The sequence below is a fragment of the Dama dama genome, chromosome 8 (genome assembly GCF_033118175.1).
Source record: "Dama dama isolate Ldn47 chromosome 8, ASM3311817v1, whole genome shotgun sequence".
NCBI lineage: Eukaryota > Metazoa > Chordata > Mammalia > Artiodactyla > Cervidae > Dama > Dama dama.
Window position 1 is genome coordinate 15,475,597 of NC_083688.1, and position 24,586 is coordinate 15,500,182.

A 24,586-nucleotide genomic window follows, 5' to 3' on the forward strand; every position below is an offset into this window, starting at 1 on the left:
CAGGCAGCGTGGCTTCTGCTCTGCAGTAAGAGATAACACCTCCGGTCTTGTACTCTGCAGTTATGGATGCCTGGGAGGCCAGGCCAGCTCCATGGAGCCCGCTCTGTGGGGGATGGGTATTCCAGTCTCTGTTTTCTGGGAAGAAGGCCTTGTCCTGTGGGGTGTCATCTGGAGCTTAGCACCCTCCACCATTGTCCCCATTTGCCACCCTGGGCTCTCTGGGCCTTGTCTCAACCCCCAGGGTAGGCACTGTCAGCAGGGGGCGATGCTGAGCTCCTTGCAGCACCAGGGCATCCATGGGGGTGGGGAGGGAATGCCTTCTGCCTGCCTCCTGCCCTCCCAATCTCAGGATGTCCCCTGGAGATGTAGTGACAGTCCTGCCACCAGAAGAGAGCAGGGCAGCAGCTGGGAACAGAAGGGCTTTGAAGATCTAAAACCAAGCCACTCCTTCCCCAAACTTTGCAGAAATGGAGGCTCTCTTTCTAGGGCAAGTGCTCCCTGGGCCCTCATCTCCACCTCTCATTTCTGTCTCCCACTAGCCCCGTAGGAGTGGTATGAATGTCCCCACAGGAACTGGCATGCAAGAAACAAACACAAGCTTATAGTGAAAGTAGTGAAAGTCACTCAGTCGTGTTTGACCCTTTGCAACCCCATGGACTATACAGTCCATGGAATTCTCCAGGCCAGAATCCTGGAGTGGATAGCCTTTCCCTTCTCCAGGGGATCTTCCCAACCCAGGGATCAAACCCAGGTTTCCCACATTGCAGGAGGATTCTTTACCAACTGAGCTGCCAGGGAAGGCCTTTCTTGAGGGCCACATCTCGTCGGCCTCACGGGACCAAGGAGGTGACGAGCCACCAGATGACCACATGGGCATCAGGCAGGGAGGTAGGAAGGGTGAGCACTGGGGCTCGGGAATGTTCCTCTGTTTTCAGGGAAGGTGAAAGCCTGGCTTTGGGGGAGGGGAAAGCCCCAACTAGGTCCTCACCTGGCCCTGCTGACTCCCTCGGGGTCCCTGTAGGGCTGTCCTTCTGCATTGCTCCCGCCCTCACCACCTTTGGCCTTTGCTCAGTGTCAGCCCCTCATCAGCCCCTCCCTGACCTCCTGATGTGAATCACACCCCCACCACACACACACACACACACACACACACACACACTGTGCCCCCACCTGCTAAGAGCTTCTCTTCCCACACGTATCACTCCTGTATCACACTTGAAACAGTTTTATTTGAGGGCTGCTTCCTCCCTCCCAGCAGTGTGGGGCCTGTGTCCCCACCCCCAGCTCCCCCGCTGCTGCTCCTGGGATCCCCCAGCCTAGAAGGGGCACCGTGGCCACCCTCACAGCAGCCGAGGGACCTGGGACAAGTGTCCTCTCCTCTGTGTCGCTGTCCCCTCTCTGTAATGGTACCGCTGGGTTCCTAGGAGGGGCTGCTGAGGACTCTGTGTCGAGGGCCCCAAGACCGTCCTGGCCCTGGACGCCTCCTTGGCCGGCCAGGTGCCCACAGATTGGGTTCCAGGAGGACAGGGAGCCACAGCTCCCCAGAAGCAACAGCTCCCTGGAAGCCACGCAACCAGAAGCCACACCTCCCAGAAGCCCCACCTCGGGTCTGGTAGGTCCTGGCCCCCTGGGGGACACCACTGGTGCCAGCCTGGTCCTCAGGCAGGGCTCTTAGGTCAGGAGAAAATACTGGGTGGTCTGAGCCCTGGTCTTTCCTGGGGTCTGGGGCAGATCTGCACAAAATCTGAGGCCACCAAGATGGGGTCACTGAGGACTGTGGGTATTACAGGATAGTCAAAACTCAGCTTCCAGGTGGTTCAGGTCCACTGAAGATTCCAGGCAGGGAATCAAGAGTTCCCTAGGCCTGGGCCAGTGGAGGGTCAGTGCAGGGCAGGCACCAGCAGCTGCAGCAGGACCCCAACCAGCAGTGCCAGTGAGGATGGGCAGGCAGCCTGGTGGGCGGTGTCCATGGGGCTGGTGGGGGGCTGAGGGCGGCAGTCGGTGGTGTAGGGCTCCACGCAGGCAGCAAAGGCCATGACATGCGCTACGAAGGTCTGCTCCTGCACGCCGTGCATCAGGTGTGCCCACGGGCCTCGTGCAAACACTGCCACGTCCTCACCGGCATGGGTCTCGCTCCCTAGGGGCACTGCCGCTTGCTGCTTGTAGCTGGGGCCCACTGGCAGGAGGGAGGGGGTTCAGTGTGGGAAGGAGCTGGCCATGGCCTCGCCTGAGTTCCAGGCCTGAGTTCTCCCCTCTTGCCACCCTCTGCACCCCAGGGCCCACCCAATGCACTCACTGCTCTCGATTTCATCCACATCAGGTCGTAAGCCCCAGTACAGTTGGAATCCAGGGCCATTTCCATAAAGGAGGGAGGTGTAGGATCGACCGTCTTTGGCCTTGCCATCAGCCAGCCCTGCAGGGTGGAGGGGACCCCGTGATTACACTGACCCCAGTCTTTGGGGCGCCTCCTCTGTGCTGAGCCCAAGCACTTCTTGCCTGCTCACTGACTTACTCCTCACCAGAACTCAGAAGAGCAGTTGGTAATAATATTCCTGCACTTGGCAGATAAGGGGACTGGCTCAGAGCATGTTGTGCCAGGTAAGTTAGGGGCAAGGACCTGCCACTGTCCGTGGGATTACCGAAAATGGAGGTCCCACGAAGTGGGTAGCCACCAAAAGTGAAGACATGAGAGTGGTCGGCGGTGACAAGGGTCAGTGTGTCTGCTTCACTGGTGAGCTGGCTAGCCTTGGCGATGGCATTGTCAAACATGACCGCCTCCGTCAGTGCCCAATAAGCTATGCTTTCATGGTGACCATGGTCAATGCGGCCTCCTGCAAGAAGGTCATGTGGAAGGTGGGTGATGCCAAAACCACCCTGAGTGCAACATCTTTCCCCTCTGATCTTCAAGGAGCTGCTACTCACCCTCCACGAAGAGGAAGAAGCCCCGAGGATTTCTGCTGAGCACACGCACGGCTGCCTCCGTCATCTCCTCCAGGGATGGGTCCATGGTGTAGTCTCGGTAGAAGTCATAGATCATGTCTCCCGGCTCAAAGAGGCCTGTGGGAAATTGGACCAGTGGTGACCTGCAAGCTGGGGATGGGAATGGGGGGCCCGTGGCACCCTTCCTGGGGAGGCCAGTGGGGGAGGGTGGGGTCGTTACCCATGAGGTGTGTTACACTGGAGTCATTGGCCGCCTGAAGGAGCGCCGTGCGGTTCCACACATACTGGGCTCCCTGGGAGGGGCAGAACCAGGCCTCAGCCCATAGCCTGACACCCCAGGCCCGGCCCCGCTGTACCCCCGCACCCGTGAGCCCCCATCACCTGGTGCTTGGCCTGCCACTCCTGCACCAGGTTCCGCTTGTCCTTCCGGACTCCGTTCTGTCTGCTATTTCTTGGGTATTCAGGGTCTGGGGTCCCCTCAGGAAACATGTACCTTCGGCCTCCACCCAGGATCACCTGGGACCAGAGATTAGGGCAGGTGGGTTTGGGGCTGGCCCTTGGCTCTACCTTCACACAGCCCCTAACTCTATCCACCAGGTCTGTGGAGTGGCCTGTCCCCACCTGTACCTCCAACATGGTTACCTCCCCCCATTCCGGCAAACACACAGAGACTCTTGCAAGACCCCAGGCTGTAGGTTGCCTGGGACCGGTACATGTGTTCTACTGTCTCTTCCCAGCCCTGCCCTTAGCCCCTCATGTCACAACTCACGTCGATATCCATGTTGTAGACCATCTGTGTGGCGATGTCCTGGCAGCCCTCCTTCTTGGCCCCGGCAGACATTTGAGCATCCGAATACCAGTTACGGTTCACCGTGTGTGCATAGGCCCCGGCTGGGGAGGCGTGCTGTACCCTGGTGGTGGTCACCACTCCCACTGACTTCCCTGAGGGTGGCAGAGGTCACGGTGGGCCACTGAGGTCTCTGAGCCTGTCCCTGCCCAGGAAGCTGACCCCCAAGCCCACCTGCTTTCTTGGCCCGGTTCATCACAGACGTGACCTCATTCCCACGTGTCGTGTTGCACTGGTTGTAGCGGGCGGCTGCACTTACACCGATGACCTTCATACGGGTCTTGACCCCACACAGGTAGGCAGTAGTCGTGCCTGCGCTGTCTGGTACATCTCTGTCCACGTTGTATGTCTGGGGGCAGAGATGCCTTCAGCTCTGCTGGGGTAGACACCCAGCTCCTGACCCAGGCCCTGGGCCCATCCTCACAGCCCCTGGCACCTATCTCAGATCCCAACCCTCCTGGGGCTTTCCCTCCTACCCTGCTCCCTAGGCCCACACCCACCCCTCCAGTGTAGACCACCCTGAGGTCACTTGGCCCTTACCTTGGACAGAGCCATGTAGGGGAACTGATCCATGGCCAGGGGTGTCTCAGGTCCCGGCTTGCCATCCATCTGCCCCTTTAGGATCCGAGTAGCTGTCACCGTGGAAACCCCCATTCCTGAAGGTACACACTGTGTCAGGTCTGAGTCCCTGGGGCCAGCCTGGGTCAGCCAGCAGCCCAGGGTTCCAGGACTGTGGGGGGACAGGGGGTGGACCAGCTTAGCGCACTCACCATCCCCCAAGAAGAGGATGACATTCTTGGCGGCTGTCTGGATGGGCTGCAGCTTCTTAGCCACATCAAGGGCCTGGGCTGCCTGGCGGTTCCAGAAGGCGGGGTCTTCCTCCTCGACTGCCCAAGGGGAGAGTGGAGGTCAGGTCAGCCTGGGGCCGCCCCCTGTGAGTGGGGGGCTTCAGGAGCCCCCTGGTTACCTGGGACGAGGCCGAGGGAGAGCTGTAGCCACAGGCCCAGCAGCAGCAGCACGCAGGCCCCCTGCATGGCTGTGTGATGGCGGAGGGTCAGGATGGGACCTGGGTAGGCTGGGTCTCGGGCAAGGCTGGGACACCAGGTACCAGGTCAGTACTAGCTGCCTGGGCTTAAATCTGGGGAGGTTATGGTTGCCTGTTGTAAAATCTCCGTGTCCCTCCCAGTGCCCCGGGTGGCCACACCCTGCCCCTCACCTGCCCTATGACTTTGACCCCTGTTGCCAGGGGGAGGTCGTGGGTGTGGCTGAGCCAGCAGGGGTCCTGAGAATTCAGGTCCCTCCCTCACAGGATGGTCCCCAGCTGTCTTGTCTCCTCAGGGTTGGGTGGGGATTACAGTGCAGAAGTCTTAGGCCTGAGGAACATTTTCAAGGTCCTGACTGAGGCTCCTCCCAGCCCTCTGCTCACCAAGTCCTGTGGGAGAACCATCTCTCCTTCCTTCACGTGTTCAGTGTTTTCTGAGACTCAGCCTTGGCCTGGTTTGGTTCCCAGTGCTGAGGGACACAGCCTGGGCCAGGGGCCTGGGTTAGTTCCCTAACCCTGAGGGAGAGTTCCATGGGGTGGCCTGTCTGCCCTGCCCCCTGCTCAGCTCCTCACCAGACTTGACCTGGCAGGAAGTGTGGGCACTGGGCTAGTGGGGGCCCCTGGGAGCCTGGGCTCAGCTTCTGCTGTGGAGAAGGAGGGGGCTGGAGGTGAGAGCGGAGTGGGGGCCTTGCCTGTGTCTTCAGTTACCAAAGTGCTGGGTCTGCACCGCTGTTTGTGTTTGTGTGTGTGTGTGTAAGGTGCCTGAAATAGGTTGAGAGGCGTGAGCCCAGTGCCCTGTACGTGACATTGACCTCTGCTCGCTTGGACAGATAGATAGAAGCTGGGGTGAGTCTGTTCTCTCCACAGGCCACACACTCTCGCAGGAATAGCTTAGGAGCTAAAAGGTTTCAGTAACCCCAGGTTGGGTTCAAAAGCAATCCTCCCATCCAGCAATCTCGCCTCTGGGTGTGTATCCCCAAGAACTGACATTAAGATCTGGAAGAGGAATTTGCACACCCATGTTTGTAGCAGCCTTATTCATGGTAGCCAAGAGGTGCAAGCAAGTCCAGCATCCACAGCAGACAAATGGATAAACAAATTGTGATGTATCTATGCAGTGAAATACTATGCTGCCTTATAAAGGAAGGTAGGTCTCACACCTGCTGCTACAACATGGATGAACCTTGTGGACATGATGCTCAGTGAAAAAAGTCAGTCAGAAAAAGGCAAACGCTGTGCGGTTCTACTTCACTAGGGATCTCAAGTAGTCAAATGATTAGAATCAGAAATTTGGATTGTGGCACCAGGAGTTGGAAGGAGGGGGACTGTGGACTTGTTCAAGATACAGGCTTTCAGTTTTACAAGATGACAAAGTTCTGTAGATCTGTGACGAACTATGTGAATAGACATAACATTAATGGTCTGGGTATAAAAATGGTGAAGATGGTAACTTTTTTTCCCTTTTAAATTTTCTTTCTTTCTTTTTTTAATGCACAACAGAGCATTCTGAATCTTAGTTCCCCAAGCATGGGTGGAATCTATGCCATCTGCTGTGGAATCTTAATCCCTGGACTGCAGAGAAGTCCCACGATGGTACTTTTTATGTTGTGCTTTTTATCAGAATTAAGAAATTTTTCAGGCTTCCCTGGTGGCCCAGGGGATAAGAATTTGCTTGCCAAATTCTGCAAGAGTGCTGCAATTGCTGAAGCTGTGCTTCTAGAGCTTGTGTTCTGCAATGAGAGAAGTCACCACAATGAGAAGCCTCTGCATTGCAACTAGAGAAAGCCCCCATGCAAAAGCAAGACCCAGCACAGCCAAAAATAAATAACTAAATGATAAATAGCAGTATGTACATGTCCAAAAAAAACAATTAAAAAAAAAAAGCCCTTCCTCCCAGTCCCACCCACCCCAGTGGACCTTGGTAGCCCCCTCCCCAGCGTGCCATCCCCTCAGGCAGAGCCTCTGGGCTCTTCCTCCCTTGACCTGCTGTTCACTCACTCAGCACGCTAACCCAGGGTATCCTCTACTTACCCTCTAGAGCAAGGGTCCCCAACCCTTCCAGCCTGAGGACTGGTACCACCTGTTAGATCAGTGGCAGAATTTGATTGGAAATAAAGTGCACAATAAAATATAATGCACTTGAATCATCCTGAAACCATCCCCCTTCTTTCCAGTTTGTGGAAAATTTATCTTCCAGGAAACTGGTCCCTGGTGCCGAAAAGGTTGGAGACCCCTGCTTTAGGGGACCTGCCTGCTGGGGTGGAGGGCATCCTTCCTGCCTTTGCCAGCTGCCCCACAGCTGCCTCTGTCCCCCTCATAGTCCTGTGCTCAGAAAATTCTTGGCCAAATGTCAGGAGGGACTAACTCCTGGGCAGGCCCTTTATTAATTGATTGATTCTTTTGATCTGTCCGTAAGTTAAATTTTTATTACTGCAAGATTTGTCTTCAGTCCAGTGTATTCCCAGTCCCTTTGTTAAATTTGAATTTTTGACATGAAATGACTGTAGATTCACATGTGATTATAAGAAATAACACAGACATCCTTTGCATGCTTTCTCCAATCTTCTCTGTGGGTATAACTCAGATTTTCACATTTCTGTTCAGAGTCGGCCGTTTTACCTGCACTCATTTGCGTGTGTGTGGGTTCAGTACCATCTATCACACATGTGGGTTCATGTAATCACATCATAGGACGCTGAACAGCTCCAACCCCTAGGACCCCTGTATAATCACCCTGCCCTCTGTCCGTAATAGCTTCCTGTGTTTGTAAAATGTTGTCATTTTAGGGACTCCCTCTTGGTCCACTGGTTAAGACTCCACACTTCCACTGCTGGCAATGGGTGTTCCATATCTGGCCTGGGAACTAAGATCTTGCATGCTGCATGGTGCAACCAAAAAAACAAAAAAACAAAAACCTAAAACCCTGTCAATGCAAGTAAGTTACAGGAATGGAATCAGCCAATCTTTGGGAATGGCTTTTCCCCCGACTCAGCCTAACTCCCTGGGTATTCGCTGGAGGAGGGCTCAGGAGTTGACTCCTTGTGTTTGGGATGGAGTGGACCCTAGGCCGTGCTTAACCGTTCATGTGTGGAAGGACCTCTGGGCCAATTCCAGGTTTGTCTGTTATAAATAAAGCTGCTGTGGGAATTCCCTGGTGGTCCTGGGGTTGGGAAGGGGCACTACCCCTGCTGTGGGTCTTGGTTCGATTCTTGGTCAGGGAACTAAGATCCTGCAAGTTGTACAGTGAGGCCCAAAGAGAAAAAGGAAAACAGCCACACATCTTCATGAATGGGTTTCTGTGTGAGCATTTCATTGCATTCAGTTTCTCTGGGTAAGCCCCCAGGAATGCAATTGCTTCCCTCATAGCTAAGTTGGTAAAGAATCTACCTGCAATATAGAAGACCCCAGTTTGATTCCTGGATCAGGAAGATCCTCTGGAGAAGGGATAAGCTACCCACTGCAGTCTTCTTGGGCTTCCCTTGTGGCTCAGCTGGTAAAGAATCCGCCTGCAATGTGGGAGACCTGGGTTTAATCCCTGGGTTGGGAAGATCCCCTGGAGAAGGGAATGGCTACACACTCCAGTATTCTGGCCTGGAGAATTCCAGGTACTGTATAGTCCATGGGGTCCCAAAGAGTCGGACATGACTGAGCAACTTTCACTTCACTTTCATGGTTGTTGCATGTTTAGTTTTTGTTTTTGATTTTTGTTTTAGGAGATCTCCCCTTGATCCCGACTCCTGCTCAAAAAGAAGGGAACTGCCAAACCATTTTGCAGTGTTCACACCATTTTGCGTTCCCATCAGCAATGTATGAGGGATTCAGCTTCTCTCCATTCATACCATCATTTGGTGTTGACACTGGTATTTTTTTTTTTTACATTTTAAAAATTTTAGCCCTTCTGATAGGTGTGGCGTATAAAGTTTCTTCTTTTTAAAAAATTCATTTATTTTCACTGTACTGAGTCTTTGTTGCTGAGCACGGGCTACTCTCCAGCTGTGATGTGAGGGCTTCTCATTGCGGTGACTTCTCTTGTTGCAGAGCACAGGCTCTGGAGCATGTGGGCTCAGTAGTTTCGACTAGCAGGCTCTAGAGCGCTGGCTCAGTAATTGTGGCACAAAGCTTTAGTTGCCCTGCAGCATGTGGGAACGTCTTGGACCAGATAACTGATCCCAGGTTCCCAGCATAGGCAGAAGTATTCTTAACAACAACTGGGATCATTGGGGAAGTTCCTAAAGTGTCTTTGAATGTTCTTCTTATGATGACATTAAGTGATCATCAGCTATGCTCTTGCTTGATTTCTTGTGAATTTTATCCTGGGCCTGGGCAGGGCCTGAGACCAAATACAAACCACATGTCACTGCAGCAAATAAAATGTTTGTCCAAGTTCCCACCAGGGCACCTGGCCACCAACTCACCCCCCCCCCCACCCCCTACCCCGGGCTTGAGTCACCTGAGTGAGATGAGAGGCTGTCATGCTCCCTCCCCTGGGGCCCAGGGATGACCAGGCAGCAGACTGCATGACTTCTGCTCTGCAGTAAGAGATAACACCTCCAGTCCTGTACTCTGAGATTTTAGATGCCTGGGGCCAGGGGATAGTCAGCTCCATGGAGCCTGCTCTGTGGGAGATGGTTGTGGATCTCCCTCTTCTCTGGGAAGAAGGCCTAGTCCTGTGCGGTCTCATCTGGAGCCCAGCACCCTCCACCAGTGTCCCCATTTACCACCCTGGGCTCTCTGGGGCCTGTCTTAGCCCCCAGCATGATGCCCCATGTAGGTGTAAGCAGATAAGTTAGGGAGTACCCAGAGAAAGAGACTAGGAATGGTTTACCTGGCATTTATTGTTGTTTTTCAGTCACATCCCACTCTTTGCAACCCCATGGACTGCAGCACTCCAGGCTTTCCTGTCCTTCACCATCTCCAGAGTTTGCTGTAACTCATGTCCACTGAGTCAGTGAGGCCATCCAACCATCTCATCCTCTCCACCCGCTTCTTGTCCTGCCCTCAATCTTTCCCAGAATCAGGATCTTTTCCAATGAGTTGGCTCTTGGAAACAGGTTTGCCAAAGTATTGGAGCTTCAGCTTCAGCATCAGTCCTTCCAATGAATATTCAGACTTGATTTCCTTTAGACTTAGCTGGTATCAAACCTTGCTCCTTGCTGTCCAAGGGCTTAAGACATAAGAGAAGCCAGTTTGACCTAAGTTATTTTCAATCTCAGCCTGAGCTCAGTGCTTGACCTTGAAAAGCTCTCAGTAATTACTTATCTTAAGAGAACAAAGGAATGCAGGAAAAAATGCCATCAAATAATAGTGCAGATAAAGCAGAGCTCTACAACCCTCCTTAGGGATTTACACAAATAAATCTTGGAGAATTGCTGGTCCTAAGGCCCCTACCAGGTGGAGGATGGATGATGGTTTTGACCCTCTTGATTTCAATGAAGCTTCCCTGGTGGCTCAGACAGTAAAGAATCTGCCTGCAAAGGAAGGGAGGGAGGGACGTCTGGAAGGTGGTGCGTCCCGGGCGGGCGGTTGGGTCCGGTGGCCTTTCCGGTGGTAGGGGATGAGGAGCCGCGCGAGAAGGTCATCCAGAGAACCCAAGACATGGTGGTTACTAATAGACTTCCCACAGTACTTCTTCATTCCATGTGGACTCCTTCAAGGGCAGTGAGCATCATAGCTTCCCTTGAAGTTTGTCTGGAGTGTTACTGAGATTTTCAGTTATTTGGACAAACTTGATGGATTTAAAGCAGACATGGCAAATGTGGGATCTGGGTGGCCTTTTCTATATGGATTTTTTTCACCAAAGATGGTTTTAATGTTTATTCATGTTGTAGCATGTATGAATACTGCATTCTTTTTCCCCCTCATAGTAATTAAAAATAAATAACATGTCATTTACCATTAAAAAAAAAAAAAAAAAAGAATCTGCCTGCAATGCGGGAGACCTGGGTTCAATCCCTGAGTCGGGAAGATCCCCTGGAGAAGGAAATGACAACCCACTTCACTATTCGTGCCTGGAGAATTCCATGGACAGAGGAGCCTGATGGCTTCAGTCCATGGGGTCACACAGAGTTGGACATGACTGAGCCACTATCACTAACTATAGAACTTGCTCCAGTCCTATGCTGAATCCTCCTCTGCTCAAGCTCCTCATGAATATGCCTAAAACTCGCTTTGACTTAAATGCGAATTTGCTGTGTGACTCAGGACTCAAACTGGGGCTCTGTAATAACCTAGAGGGGTGGGAATGGGTGGGAGTTGGGAGGGAGATTCAGGAAGGAGGGATGTTGATGTATGACAGAAACCAAGCCAATATTATAAACCAATCATCAATTAAAAATAAATATTTATTTTAAAAGATTGAAAAAACACTCCCCCAGTTTTTCTGTTCAAGGAGACACTACTTTGGGAAAGGTCCAGAGTTCTTACTTTCTGCTAATCATAATAAAACCTTACTTCTCACGTTTGGGTTGGTGGTGTCTATTGGCTCCACACTCAACAAGGTGTGAGACAAAGTTTTCACATTGACATAGGCATTGCCACTGGCTGGGCAATATGAAGGCCAGCTCAGCACCTGCTGATAGGTGGTGGTGGTGGTGTAGTCATGTCCCACTCCTTGCAACTCCATGGATTGTAGCCTGCCAGGCTTCCCTGTCCATGATATTCTCCAGGCAAGAATACTGGAGTCGGTTGCCATTTCCTTCTCCAGGGGATCTTCCCAACCCAGGAATCCCAACGCAGGTCTCCTGCATTGCAAGCAGATTCTTTACCGATTGTGCTACGAGGGAAGCCCAGCTGATCCATGGGGAGATGTTTTCTGCTTGCATCCCACCACCCACTCAGGATGTCCCCTGCAGGATTCAGTGAGAATTCTATCCTCAGGGGGAGCAGGACAGCAGCTGGGAACAGAAAAGCTCTCCCCTTGGTTGGGGGGAGCTTCCGTAGTGGTTCAGTCAGTAAAGAATCTGCTTGTAATGCAGGAGACCTGGGTTTGATCCCTGAGTTAAAGATCCTGTGGGGAAATCCACTCCAGTATTCTTGACTGGGAAATTCCATGGACAGAGGAATCTGGTGGGCTACAGGGTTGAAAGAGCTGGACACGACTTACCGACTAAATCACTACCACCACCCCTGCCCCCAAGCCCAGCACTTTGCATAAATGGAGGGCCGCTTTCTAGGAGGAAGAGTTCCCTGGACCTCCTCCCCACTTCCTGTTTTTGCCTCCGACCCTGATGCTGGGAAAGATTGAAGGCAGGAGGAGAAGGGGACGACAGAGGATGAGATGGCTGGATGGCATCACCGACTCGATGGACATGAGTTTGAGCAAGCTCCCGAGAGTTGGTGATGGACAGGTAAGTCTGGCATGCTGCAGCCCATGGGGTTGCAAAGAGTAGGACATGACTGAATGGCTGAACTGAACTGAGCCTTGTAGGGAGTGGTATGAATGTCCCCCCCTCCAGGAGCTGGGATGCAAGAAGCAAACACAAGTTTATATTGGTCTCTATCTTTTGAGGGCTGCATCTAGTGGACCTCACGGGACCAAGGAGGTGACAAGCCACCAGATGACCACCTGGGCGTCAGGCAGGGAGGTAGGAGGGGTGAGCACTGAGGCTCGGGAATGTCCTTCTGTTTTCAGAGAAGGTGAAAGCCTGGCTTCGGGGAGGGGAAAGCCCCAACTTGGTCCTGCTGCTGGCCTCACCTGGCCCTGCCCATGCTCCCTCAGAGCTGTCAGCATTGCTCTGTCCTGCGTAGCTTCTGCCCTCACCACCTTTGGCCTTTGCTCAGTGTCAGCCCCTCATCAGCCCCTCCCTGACCTCCTGATGTGAATCACACACACACACACACACACACACACACACACTGTGCCCCCACCTGCTAAGAGCTTCTCTTCCCACACGTATCACTCCTGTATCACACTTGAAACAGTTTTATTTGAGGGCTGCTTCCTCCCTCCCAGCAGTGTGGGGCCTGTGTCCCCACCCCCCAGCTCCCCCGCTGCTCCTGGGATCCCCCAGCCTGGAAGGGGCACCGGGGCCACCCTCACAGCAGCTGAGGGACCTGGGACAAGTGTCCTCTCCTCTGTGTCGCTGTCCCCTCTCTGTAATGGTACCGCTGGGTTCCTAGGAGGGGCCAATAAGACTCTGTGTCCAGGGTCCCCCAGCGCTCCTGGCCCCAGACGTCTCCTTTGCCGACGAGGTGCCCACAGGATGGGTTCCAGGACGACCAGAAGTCATAGCTCCCGGGGAGCCACGCCTCCTCAGTAACCACACCTGCTCAGAAACCACGCCTCCCGGAAGTCACGCAACAAGAAGCTACGACTCCCGGAAGCCCCCAGTGGGGGTCTGGTAGGTCCTGGTTCCCAGGGGGGGGTCACCTCTGGTGCCAGCCTGGTCCTCAGGCAGGGCTACTGGGTGGGGAGCAGAGACTGGGTGGTCTGAGCCCCTGCCTTTCCTGGGGTCTGGGGCAGATCCAGTAAAATCTGAGGCTACCGAGGTGGGGGCACCGAGGACTGTGGCTCTCACAGGAAAGTCAGGATCTCAGCTTCCAGGGTGGTTTGGGCCCACTAAGGTTGGGGGTGGGGAGGAGGCCCTGAGGCCCGAGTGGGTGGGGGTCAGTGCAGGGTGGGCACCAGCAGCAGCAGCAGGGCCCCGGCCAGCAGTGCCAGTGAGGATGGGCAGGCAGCCTGATGGGCGGTGTCCGAGGGACTGCTGGGGGGCTGAGGGTGGCAGTCGGTGGTGTAGGGCTCCACGCAGGCAGCAAAGGCCATGACATGCGCCACGAAGGTCTGCTCCTGCACGCCGTGCATCAGGTGTGCCCACGGGCCTCGTGCAAACACTGCCACGTCCTCACCAGCGTGGGTCTCGCTCCATAGGGGCACGGCGGCTTGCTGCCGGTACTCGGGATCCACTGAGAGGAGGGAGGGGGTTCAGGGAGGGCAGGGAGGTGGCCTCCCCCTCCCAGGAGTTCCGTAGTAGGGTCTTCCCTCCTCCCATGCGCCCCTCCCTTGCTCCCCAGGGCCCACCCACTGCACTCACTGCTCTGCTTTTCATTCACGTCAGGTCGTGAGCCCATGTTCAGCCGGAACCCTGGGCCGTTGCCATAGAGGAGGGTGGTATAGGACTTGTGGTCACTGGCCTTGCCATCTGCCAGCCCTGCAGGGAGGAGGGGACCCCGTGATCACACTGACCCGATCCTTTGAGGTGCCTCCTGGGTGCTGAGCTCAGGCACCTCTGGTTTGTTCACTGGCTTAATCCTTAGCAGAGCCAGGCAGGGCAGCCGCTATTATTAATATTACTCCACTTTGCAGATAAGGGAGCTGACTCAAGAGCACTTTGTGCAACATAACTTAGGACAAGAACTTGCCACTATCCCTGGCTTACCAAAAATGGAGGTCCCACGAAGTGGGTAGCCACCGAAAGTGAAGACATGGGAGTGGTCGGCGGTGACAAGGGTCAGTGTGTCTGCTTCACTGGTGAGCTGGCTAGCCTTGGCGATGGCATTGTCGAACATGACCGCCTCCGTCAGTGCCCGATAAGCTATGCTTTCATGGTGACCATGGTCAATGCGGCCTCCTGCAAGAAGGTCATGTGGAAGGTGGGTGATGCCAAAACCACCCTGAGTGCCACGCCTTTCCCCTCTGAACCGCAAGGAACTGCTACTCACCCTCCACAAAGAGGAAGAAGCCCCGAGGATTTCTGCTGAGCACACGCACGGCTGCCTCCGTCATCTCCTCCAGGGATGGATCCTTGGTGTGGTCTCGGTAGATGTCATAGGTCATGTCTCCCGGCTCAAAGAGGCCTGTGGGAAATTGGACCAGTGGTGACCTGCAAGCTGGGGATGGGAATGGGGGGCCCGTGGCACCCTTCCTGGGGAGGCCAGTGGGGGAGGGTGGGGTCGTTACCCATGAGGTGTGTTACACTGGAGTCATTGGCCGCCCGAAGGAGCGCCGTGCGGTTCCACACATACTGGGCTCCCTGGGATGGGCAGAACCAGGCCTCAGCCCATAGCCTGACACCCCGGGCCCGGCCCCGCTGTACCCCCACGCCCGTGAGCCCCCATCACCTGGTACTTGGCCTGCCACTCCTGCACCAGGTTCCGCTTGTCCTTCCGGACTCCGTTCTGTCTGCCATTTTCTGGGTATTCAGGGTCTGGGGTCCCCTCAGGAAACATGTATATTCGGCCTCCACCCAGGATCACCTGGGACCAGAGATTAAGGCAGGTGGGTTTGGGTCTTGGCTGGCCCTTTGCTCCTTTTACACAGAGCCCCTAGACTCTTCACCCACCAGGTCTGTGAGAAAGGCCTGTCCCCACTTCTAATTCTTACATTGTGCCCCACGCCCACCCCACCCCAACCTCTGCCAGCAATACTGCCTGCAAACATACAGAGACCTCCCAAGGCCCCAGCGCTGTGGGTTACCTAGGACTGTCAGATGTGTGTCCCATACCTTCTGCCCAGCCCTGCCCCTTGCCTTTCATGTCGCAACTCACGTCAATGTCCATATTGTAGACCATCTGTGTGGCAATGTCCTGGCAGCCCTCCTTCTTAGCCTGGTCAGGCATTTGAGCATCGGAATACCAGTCTCGATTCACAACGTGCGCATAGGCCCCGGCTGGGGAGGCGTGCTGCACCCTGGTGGTGGTCACCACTCCCACTGACTTCCCTGAGGGTGGCAGAGGTCACGGTGGGCCCCTGAGGTCTCTGAACCTGCCCCTTCCCAGGAAACTGATGGAAAAACCCACCTGCTTTCTTGGCCCGGTTCATCACAGATGTGACCTCGTTCCCACGTGTCGTGTTGCACTGGTTGTAGCGGGCGGCTGCACTTACACCGATGACCTTCATACAGGTCTTGACCCCACACAGGTAGGCGGTAGTCGTGCCTGCGCTGTCAGGCACATCTCTGTCCACATTGTATGTCTGGGGGCAGAGATGCCTTCAGCTCTGCTGGGGTAGACACCCAGCTCCTGACCCAGGCCCTGGGCCCATCCTCACAGCTCCTGGCCCCTGTCTCAGACCCCAGCCCTCCTGGGGCTTTCCCTCCTACCCTGCTCCCTAGGCCCACACCCACCCCTCCAGTGTAGACCACCCTGAGGTCACTTGGCCCTTACCTTGGACAGAGCCATGTAGGGGAACTGGTCCATGGCCAGGGGTGTCTCAGGTCCCGGCTTGCCATCCATCTGCCCCTTTAGGATCCGAGTAGCTGTCACCGTGGAAACCCCCATTCCTGAAGGTACACACTGTGTCAGGTCTGAGTCCCTGGGGCCAGCCTGGGTCAGCCAGCAGCCCAGGGTTCCAGGACTGTGGGGGGACGGGGTGGACCAGCCTAGCGCACTCACCATCCCCCAAGAAGAGGATGACATTCTTGGCGGCTGTCTGGATGGGCTGCAGCTTCTTAGCCACATCAAGGGCCCGGGCTGCCTGGCGGTTCCAGAAGGCAGGGTCTTCCTCCTCAACTACCCAAGGGGAGAGTGGAGGTCAGGTGAGCCTGGGGCCGCCCCCTGTGAGTGGGGGGCTTCAGGAGCCGCCTGGTTACCTGGGACGAGGCCGAGGGAGAGCTGTAGCCACAGGCCCAGCAGCAGCAGCACGCAGGCCCCCTGCATGGCTGTGTGATGGCGGAGGGTCAGGATGGGACCTGGGGAGGCCGGGTCTCGGGCAAGGCTGGGACACCAGGTTACAAGCTGCAACACTGGCTGCCGGTGCTTAATTCCCTGCTATAAAAGTCTCCAGTGTCCCTCCCAGTGCCCCGGGTGGCCACACCCTGCCCCTCATCTGCCGGATGGCTTTGAGCCCTGTTGCCAGAGGGACGTGGTGGGTGTGGCTGAGCCAGCAGGAGTCCTGAGGAGGCGGGTCCCTCCCTCACAAGTGATCTCCTCAGGGTGGGGTGGGAATTAGGGTGCAGTTGTCTTTGGCCTAAGGAACATTTTCGAGGTCCTGTCAGAAGCTGCTCCCATCCCTCTGCTCACCAAGTCCTGTGGGAGAGCCATCTTTCCTTCTCCTCATATGTTCTGTAGTTTTTAAAAGTCAGCTTTAGCCTGGTTTGGTTCTGAGCGCTGAGGGAGGTGGGGTTGGAAGCACACAGCTGGGCCCAGGGCCTGTGTTTGGTTTCCTGTTGCCATGAGGCCTGGAGGCAGGGAGATACTGGGGTGGCCTGGCCGCCCCGGCCCCTGCTCAGCTCCTCGCCAGACTTGGCCTGGGCAGGTCGGGTGGGCGCTCGGCTGTTTGTGTCTGTGTAAGGTTAGCAGGGGTCAACCGAGAACTTACAGAAGTACAAGCTGGATTTAGAAAAGGCAGAGGAATTAAATTGCCGACATCTGTTGGGTCATAGACAAACAAGGGAATTCCAGAAAAATATCTACTTCTGTTTCATTGACTGTGCTAAAGCCTTTGCCTCTGTGGATCACAGCACATTGTGGAAAATTCTTAAAGTGTGGGAATACCAGGCCACCTTACCTGTTTCCCAAGAAACCTATATGCAGGACAGGAAGCAACAGTTAGAACCGGACATGGAACACTGGGCTGATTCTAAATTGGGAAAGGTGTACATCAAGGCTGTATATTGTCATGCTGCTTATTTTACTTCTATGTAGAGTATATCATGCATAATGCCAGACTGGATGACTCACAAGCTGGAATCGATTGCTGGGAGAAATATCAACAACCCCAGATTTGCACATGATACCACCCTAGTGGCAGACAGTGAAGAGGAATTAAAGAGCCTCTTGATGAAGGTGAAAGAGGAGAGTGAAAAAGTTAGCTGAAAACTCAACATTCAAAAAACGAAGATCATGGCATCCGATCCCATCACGTCGTGGCAAATAGGTGAGGAAAAAGTGGAAACAGTGACAGATTTTATCTTCTTGGGTTCTTAAATCACTGTAGATGGTGACTGCACCCACAAAATTAAATAATGCTAGCTCCTTAGAAGAAATGCTATGACTAACCTAGACAGCATATTAAAAAGCAGAGACATCGCGTTGCTCACAAAGGTCCATCGAGTCACAGCTATGGTTTTTCCAGTAGTTGTGTATGAATGTGAGAGATGGACCATAAAGAATGCTGAACACCAAAGATCTGATGCTTTCTAACTGTGGTGCTGAAGAAGAATCTTGAAAGTGCCTTGGACTGTAAGGAGATCAAACCAGTCAATTCTAAATGAAATCAACCTTGAATATTCATTGGACTGACTGATGCTGAATGTGATGCTTTGGCCACCTCTTGTGAAGAGCCAGTTCATTGGAAGAGACCCTGATGCTGGGAAAGATTGAGGAGAGGAGGAAGCGTGTAACAGAGGATGAGATGGTTGGATGCCACTACTAACTTAATTATTGACCTAACAGAAGCAGAAGATATTAAGAAGAGGTGGCAAGAATACACAGAAGAATTATACAAAAAGATCTTCATGACCCAGATAACCACGATGGTGTGATCACTCACCTAGAGCCAGACATCCTGGAATGCCAACTCAAGTGGTCCTTAGAAACCATCACTATGAATAAAGCTAGTGCAAGTGATGGAATTCCAGCTGAACTATTTCAAGTCCTAAAAGATGATGCTGTGAAAGCGCTGCACTCAATATGCCAGCAAATTTGGAAAACTCATCAGTGGCCACAGGACTGGAAAAGGTCAGTTTTCATTCTAATCCCAAAGAAAGTCTTTGCTAATGAATGTTCAAACTACTGCACAACTGCACTCATCTCACACGCTAGGAAAGTAATGCTCAAAATTCTCCAAGCCAGGCTTCAAGAATACATGAACCGACAACTTCCAGATGTTCAAGCTGGATTTAGAAAAGGCAGAGGAACCAGAGATCAAATGGCCAACATCTGTTGGATCATCAAAAAAGCAAGAGAATTCCAGAAAAACATCTACTTCTGCTTTATTGAGTATGCCAAAGCCTTTTGACTGTGTGGATCACAACAAACTGTGGAAAATTCTTCAAGAGATGGGAATACCAAACCACCTGACCTGCCTCCTGAGAAATCTGTATGCAGGTCAAGCAGCAACAGTTAGAACCGGACATGGAACAACAGACTGGTTCCAAATTGGGAAAGAAGTACATCAAGGCAGTAAGTATATTGTCACCCTGCTTATTTAACTTACATGCAGAGTACATCATGAGAAACACTTGGCTGGATGAAGCATAAGCTGGAATCAAGATAGTCAGGCAGAATATCAATAACCTCAGATATGCAGATGACACCACCCTTATGGCAGAAAGCAAAGAGGAACTGAAGAGCCTCTTGATAAAAGTGAAAGAGGAGAATGAAAAAACTGGCTTAAAAGTCACCATTCAAAAAATGAAGATCATCGCATCTGGTTCCATCACTTCATCACAAATAGATGGGGAAACAATAAACAGACTTTATTTTCTTGGGCTCCAAAATCACTGCAGATGGTGACTGTGGCCATGAAATTAAAAGATACTTGCTCCTTGGAAGAAAAGCTATGATTAAACCTAGACAGCATATTAAAAAGCAGAGACATTACTATGCCAACAAGGTCTATCTAGTCAAAGCTATGGTTTTTCCAGCAGTCATGTATGGATGTGAGTTGGACTATATAGAAAGGTGAGTGCTGAAGAATTGATGCTTTTGAACTGGGTGTTGGAGAAGACTCTCGAGAGTCCCTTGGACTGCAAGGAGATCAAGGATGATCAATCCTAAAGGAAATGAGTCCTGAATATTCATTGGAAGGACTGATGTTGAAGCTGAAACTCCAATACTTTGGCCATCTGATGGGAAGAATTGACTCATTGGAAAAGACCCTGATGCTGGGAAAGACTGAAGGCACAAGAAGGGGATGACAGAGGATGAGATGGTTGGATGGCATCACTGACTCAATGGACGTGAGCTTGAGCAAGCTCTGGGAGCTGGTGATGGAGAGGGATGCCTGGTGTGCTGCAGTTCATGGAGTCGCAACGAGTTGGGCACAACTGAGTGACTGAACTAACTGACTCAATGGATGAGTTTTAGCAAACTCTGAGAGATAGTGAAGGACAGGGAAGCCAGGTGTGCTGCATTCCATGAGTTCACAAATATTTGGACACAACTTAGGGACTAAACAACAGCAACAACATTCCTAAATATTTGAAAGCAGGATCATTCATGAAGCTCAGGTTCTTGATGTCTTATGGCAGAAAGAATTCAGTGAAAGACAAAGTGATAGGTTAGTATTGGATTCATGTAGAGAGAAACACACTTTCCAGACAGGGTGTTGACCATCTCAGAAGGTGAGCATGGACCTGAAATATGGTGTGGTTAGTTTTATGGTCTGGGTAATTTCATAGGCCAGTGAGGGGGGAGGTTTATTTTATCTACTTCAGGAGAAAGGGCAGGGTTTCCAGGATTTGAGCCAATAGCCACCCCACTGTTTGGTCTTTGATGGTTGGCCTCAGAGCTGTCATGGCGCCTGTGGGTGTGTCACATAGCTTGTGTATGTGTGTACGGTGATTGTATACTGAGGCTCAAGGCCTCCTGTAAGTGAACTCATCTGCCATCTTGGACCTGTTTGCTTCTAATCAATCTATGTCGTGTCCTTGGGCTATGTCATTCTTTTAAAGTTTGTGCCCTGCCCTCTTTTCTCCTGTTTCAGTTCTACTCTGGGTAAATGTCCTGGAAAATCCATGGCACATGTGCCCCAGGAGGTATATTGCATTTAGAAAGTGTTATTCGCTTAGCCGTGTCCGACTCTTTGTGACCTCATGGACTGTAGCCCACCAGGCTCCTCTGTTCATGGAATTCTGCAGGCCAGTATACTGCAGTGTGTTGCCATTTCCTCCTCCAAGGGATCTTCCTGACCCAGGCATCAAACCCGCATCTCCTACTTGACAAGTGGATTCTTTACCACTCAACCACCAGGGGAGCCTCCATTAGGACCCCCTTAACAAGTCTCCATCTTGCAAGGAGTCCCAGAAATCTTTCTTTTTATCACACCCCTCTCCCTCACTTGGCCGTTTTATCCATTCTCATCTAAAAGGCTTTAGGGGTCCCTGATGAAAGGTTGATCCAAGGAACTCAGGACCTTTTATCAGTCTTGCACTTGATTAACCAGCTTAACTGTTGCCGCAAGCAATTGCTGGTCCATGTCAATGAAAAAACCTTCCATGTCAAATCAGTAAACAAAAGATGTTGCAGCCTATAAACCATCACATCACAACTTTCATTAAGATGAGATGACTGATTTTCTTTAATTATCAGTAATCTTTTTATGTTCTGCCTATCTGGTCTTGAAACAGGAAGGAAGCGGCAAGGCACAACTTTTAACAGAATGACATAGCCTGAGGGGACCACATAAACTGATTAGAACCAAACAGGTCCAAGACTGTAGACAGAAAAATGCAGGCCTCTGAACATGCTATTTAAAATTCATGGGATTCTTGAAGGTTTCAGAACAGTATGAATCTCAGCCCATCCTCCCCCTAGAAGTCCTTTCTCTGCAGACTCCCTTTTCCTGGAGGAGACCCCGAATTTGGATAGCATGTAGCTAAGCAGGACTCTGACAGGGTGGACTTCACCCTGAGGCTGGCCAGGGTGACTGGCCCCTGCCACAGCCACAGAACCACTGTCCTCATGTCCAAGACCACCGGGGGCTGGGGTCACACATTCCAAGTCCCCTTCACCTTTGGGGAAAGCTAGTCATGCCCTGTTCTGTCCTGACCCATCCTGCAGAGCCCTCCTGGGAACTGGTCTTCAGATATGGTGTCCTGGTGGGGTCCCTGCCCCATACATTCAAGGGGACCCCAGTCTACCAGGCCTGCAGACCCAACACCAGCCTTTGTTGCAAACATTGTTCACGGGACATGGCTTGTGGCTCATCTGGGGCCTCTTTGTTGGCCCTGGTGGGGTTCTCAGCCCTCACTCGGTTACAGGCCACCCTCGAGGCACCAACCCTCAGGTTCCACTGGCCGTGTCCCCCACACTAGTATGGGGGTGTCCTTCAGTCCCTCTCTGCCCTGTGGCCCGCTGTCCTCAACAAGGGCCCAGCCCAGCCAGGCCCGTGGATGCCTCCCTCCTTCCCATGCTCCCTGCCTCCTGCACAGGGTGGGAGGCTCCCACTGCAGGGGCTGCGGGGGACACACCGCCCATCCCTCGGGTCCAGCCCTCTGAGCAGCCCTGCAGCCGGGCTGTGGGCCAGCATGAGCTCACCGGGTCAGAGGAAAAGGACATGGCGCCTGGCCCCCCGACCTCAGCTGGGCCCGGACCTGTGAGCCTCTGGCTGCCGCTCAAGCTGATTCACTGGGGGACAGGCAGTTCAGATCTCCAAGCCGTGGTCCCCTGGTGCTGCAAAACCATGTCTCTCCATGTCTACTTTGCATTAAAAAAAAAAACCCTCCTAGCTTCCCACGGGACCAAACCATGGCTTTCACTGCTGACCGCAGTCACTGCTGACAGAGGTCCGAAAGTGATGTCTTTCCTGTTGCTCGAGGAGCCCAGGCTGGGGTGGGGACAGAGGGGGTGCCCTGCTGTTGATGACCAGGAACTGACAAATCTGGTGAGCAGAGAAAGGACCAGAACCGGCATAGAGCTGGGTGCTCCCTACTGAGATGGACGGTGACCTCAACATCTGAATGGGAGGGTGGCCATTTCCTCCCTGAAGGACCAGTCCAGTTCAGTTCAGTTGCTCAGTCATATCTGACTCTTTCTGACCCCGTGGACTGCAGCACACCAGGCCTGTCCATCACCAACTCCCAGAACATGCTCAAACTCACGTCCTTTGAATTGGTGATTCCATCCAACCATGTCATCCTCTGTCGTCCCCTTCTCTTCCTGCCCTCAATCTTTCCAGCATCAGGGTCTTTTCAAATGAGTCAGTTCTTCCCATCAGGTGGCCAAAGCATTGGTGTTTCAGTTTCAGCATCAGTCCTTCCAATGAATATTCAGGACTCATTTCCTTTAAGATTGACTGGTTTGATCTGGCAGTCCAAGGGACTCTCAAGAGTCTTCTCCAACACCACAGTTCAAAATCATCGATCCTTCAGTGCTCAGCTTTCTTTATAATTCAACTCACATCCATACATGACTACTGGAAAAACCATAGCTTTGATTAGATAGACCTTTGTTGGCAAAGTAATGTCTGTGCTTTTTAATATGCTGTCTAGGTTTAATCATAGCTTTTCTTTCAAGGAGCAAGCATCTTTTAATTTCAAGACTGCAGTCACCATCTGCAGTGATTTTGGAGCCCAAGAAAATAAAGTCTGTCACTGTTTCCTTTGTTTCCCCATCTATTTCCCATGAAGTGATGGGATCAGATACCATGATGTTCATTTTTGGAATGGTGAGTCTTTGGCCAGTTTTTTCACTTTCCTCTTTCACCTTCATCAAGAGGGTCTTTAGTTCCTCTTTGCTTTCTGCCATAAGGGTGGTGTCATCTGCATATCTGAGGTTATTGATATTCCGCCTGACTATCTTGATTCCAGCTTATGCTTCATCCAGCCCAGCATTTCTCATGATGTACTCTGCATGTAAGTTAAATAAGCAGGGTGACAATATACTGCCTTGATGTACTTCTTTCCCAATTTGGAACCAGTCTGTTGTTCCATGTCCGGTTCTAACTGTTGCTGCTTGACCTGCATACAGATTTCTCAGGAGGCAAGTCAGGTGGTTTGGTATTCCCATCTCTTGAAGAATTTTCCACAGTTTGTTGTGATCCACACAGTCAAAAGGCTTTGGCATACTCAATAAAGCAGAAGTAGATGTCTTTCTGGAATTCTCTTGCTTTTTTGATGATCCAACAGATGTTGGCCATTTGATCTCTGGTTCCTCTGCCTTTTCTAAATCCAGCTTGAACATCTGGAAGTTCTCAGTTCACGTACTGTTGAAGCCTGGCTTGGAGAATTTTGAGCATTACTTTGCTAGCGTGTGAGTTGAGGGCAATTGTGCAGTAGTTTGAGCATTCTTTGGCATTTCCTCTCTTTGGGATTAGAATGAAAACTGACCTTTGCCAGTTCTGTAGCCAATGCTGAGCTTTCCAAATTTGTTGGCATATTGAGTGCAGCAGTTTCATAGCATCATCTTTTAGGATTTGAGAGTTCGACTGGAATTCTTTCACTCCACTAGCTTTACTTGTAGTGATGCTTTTTAATGCCCACTTGACTTCACATTCCAGGATGTCTGGCTCTAGTGAGTGATCACACCATCATGGTTATCTGGGTCATGAAGATATTTTCTGTATAGTTCTGTGTATTCTTGCCACCTGTTCTTAATATCATCTGCTTCTATTAAGTCCATACTGTTTCTGCCCATCTTTGCTTGAAATGTTCGCTTGGTGTATCTACTTTTCTTGACAAGCTATCTCGTCTTTCGCATTCTATTGTTTCCCTCTATTTCTTTACATTGGTCACTGAGAAAGGCTTTCTTATCTCTCCTTGCTATTCTTTGGAACTCTGTGTTCAAATGGGTATATCTTTTCTTTTCTCCTTTGCCTTTTGCTTCTCTTCTTTTCTCAGCTATTTGTAAGGCCTTCTCAGACAACCATTTTGCCTTTTTGGATTTCTTTTTCTTGGGGATGATCTTGATCATTGTTTCCTATAGAGTGTCACCAACCTCTGTCCATATTTCTTCAGACACTTTGTCAGAATTAATCCCTTGAATTTATTTGTCACTTCCACTGTATAATTGCAAGGGATTTGATTTAGGTCATACCTGAATGGTCTAGTGGTTTTCCCTACTTTCTTCAATTTAAGACTGAATTTTGCAATAAAGAGTCCATGGTCTGAGCTACAGTCAGCTCCCAGTCTTTTTTTTGCTGACTGTATAGAGCTTCTCCA

At 52.0% G+C, this 24,586-nt stretch overlaps 2 protein-coding genes across 2 annotated transcripts; both read right to left on the reverse strand.

Annotated features, from left to right (window-relative positions):
* Window positions 1-1,880: 1,880 nt before the first annotated feature.
* LOC133060395 (intestinal-type alkaline phosphatase-like) lies at window positions 1,881-4,821 on the reverse strand. Its single transcript, XM_061147876.1, has 11 exons — window positions 4,755-4,821; window positions 4,558-4,674; window positions 4,328-4,443; window positions 3,962-4,136; window positions 3,710-3,882; window positions 3,322-3,456; window positions 3,161-3,233; window positions 2,923-3,057; window positions 2,640-2,831; window positions 2,297-2,413; window positions 1,881-2,176 (listed from the first exon to the last, which is right to left on the reverse strand). The coding sequence occupies exons 1-11, from the start codon at window positions 4,819-4,821 to the stop codon at window positions 1,881-1,883; spliced, it is 1,596 nt and encodes a 531-aa protein (XP_061003859.1).
* Window positions 4,822-13,434: 8,613 nt separating this feature from the next.
* On the reverse strand, window positions 13,435-16,421 carry LOC133060396 (intestinal-type alkaline phosphatase-like). Its single transcript, XM_061147877.1, has 11 exons — window positions 16,355-16,421; window positions 16,158-16,274; window positions 15,930-16,045; window positions 15,564-15,738; window positions 15,312-15,484; window positions 14,886-15,020; window positions 14,725-14,797; window positions 14,487-14,621; window positions 14,204-14,395; window positions 13,859-13,975; window positions 13,435-13,730 (listed from the first exon to the last, which is right to left on the reverse strand). The coding sequence occupies exons 1-11, from the start codon at window positions 16,419-16,421 to the stop codon at window positions 13,435-13,437; spliced, it is 1,596 nt and encodes a 531-aa protein (XP_061003860.1).
* Window positions 16,422-24,586: the final 8,165 nt, after the last annotated feature.

Bases quoted from the DNA above. Each gene is read 5' to 3' on its own strand.
- LOC133060395 (XM_061147876.1), bottom strand. From the start codon at position 4,821: ATGCAGGGGGCCTGCGTGCTGCTGCTGCTGGGCCTGTGGCTACAGCTC. The intron at 4,444-4,557 runs GTGAGTGCGCTA...GTGTACCTTCAG, and splicing joins CATCCTCTTCTTGGGGGATG to GAATGGGGGTTTCCACGGTG. The intron at 3,058-3,160 runs GTAACGACCCCA...AATTTCCCACAG, and splicing joins CAGTGTAACACACCTCATGG to GCCTCTTTGAGCCGGGAGAC.
- LOC133060396 (XM_061147877.1), bottom strand. From the start codon at position 16,421: ATGCAGGGGGCCTGCGTGCTGCTGCTGCTGGGCCTGTGGCTACAGCTC. The intron at 15,739-15,929 runs GTAAGGGCCAAG...CTCTGCCCCCAG, and splicing joins CCTACATGGCTCTGTCCAAG to ACATACAATGTGGACAGAGA. The intron at 13,731-13,858 runs GTGAGTGCAGTG...CCCTCCTCTCAG, and splicing joins CGTGAATGAAAAGCAGAGCA to TGGATCCCGAGTACCGGCAG.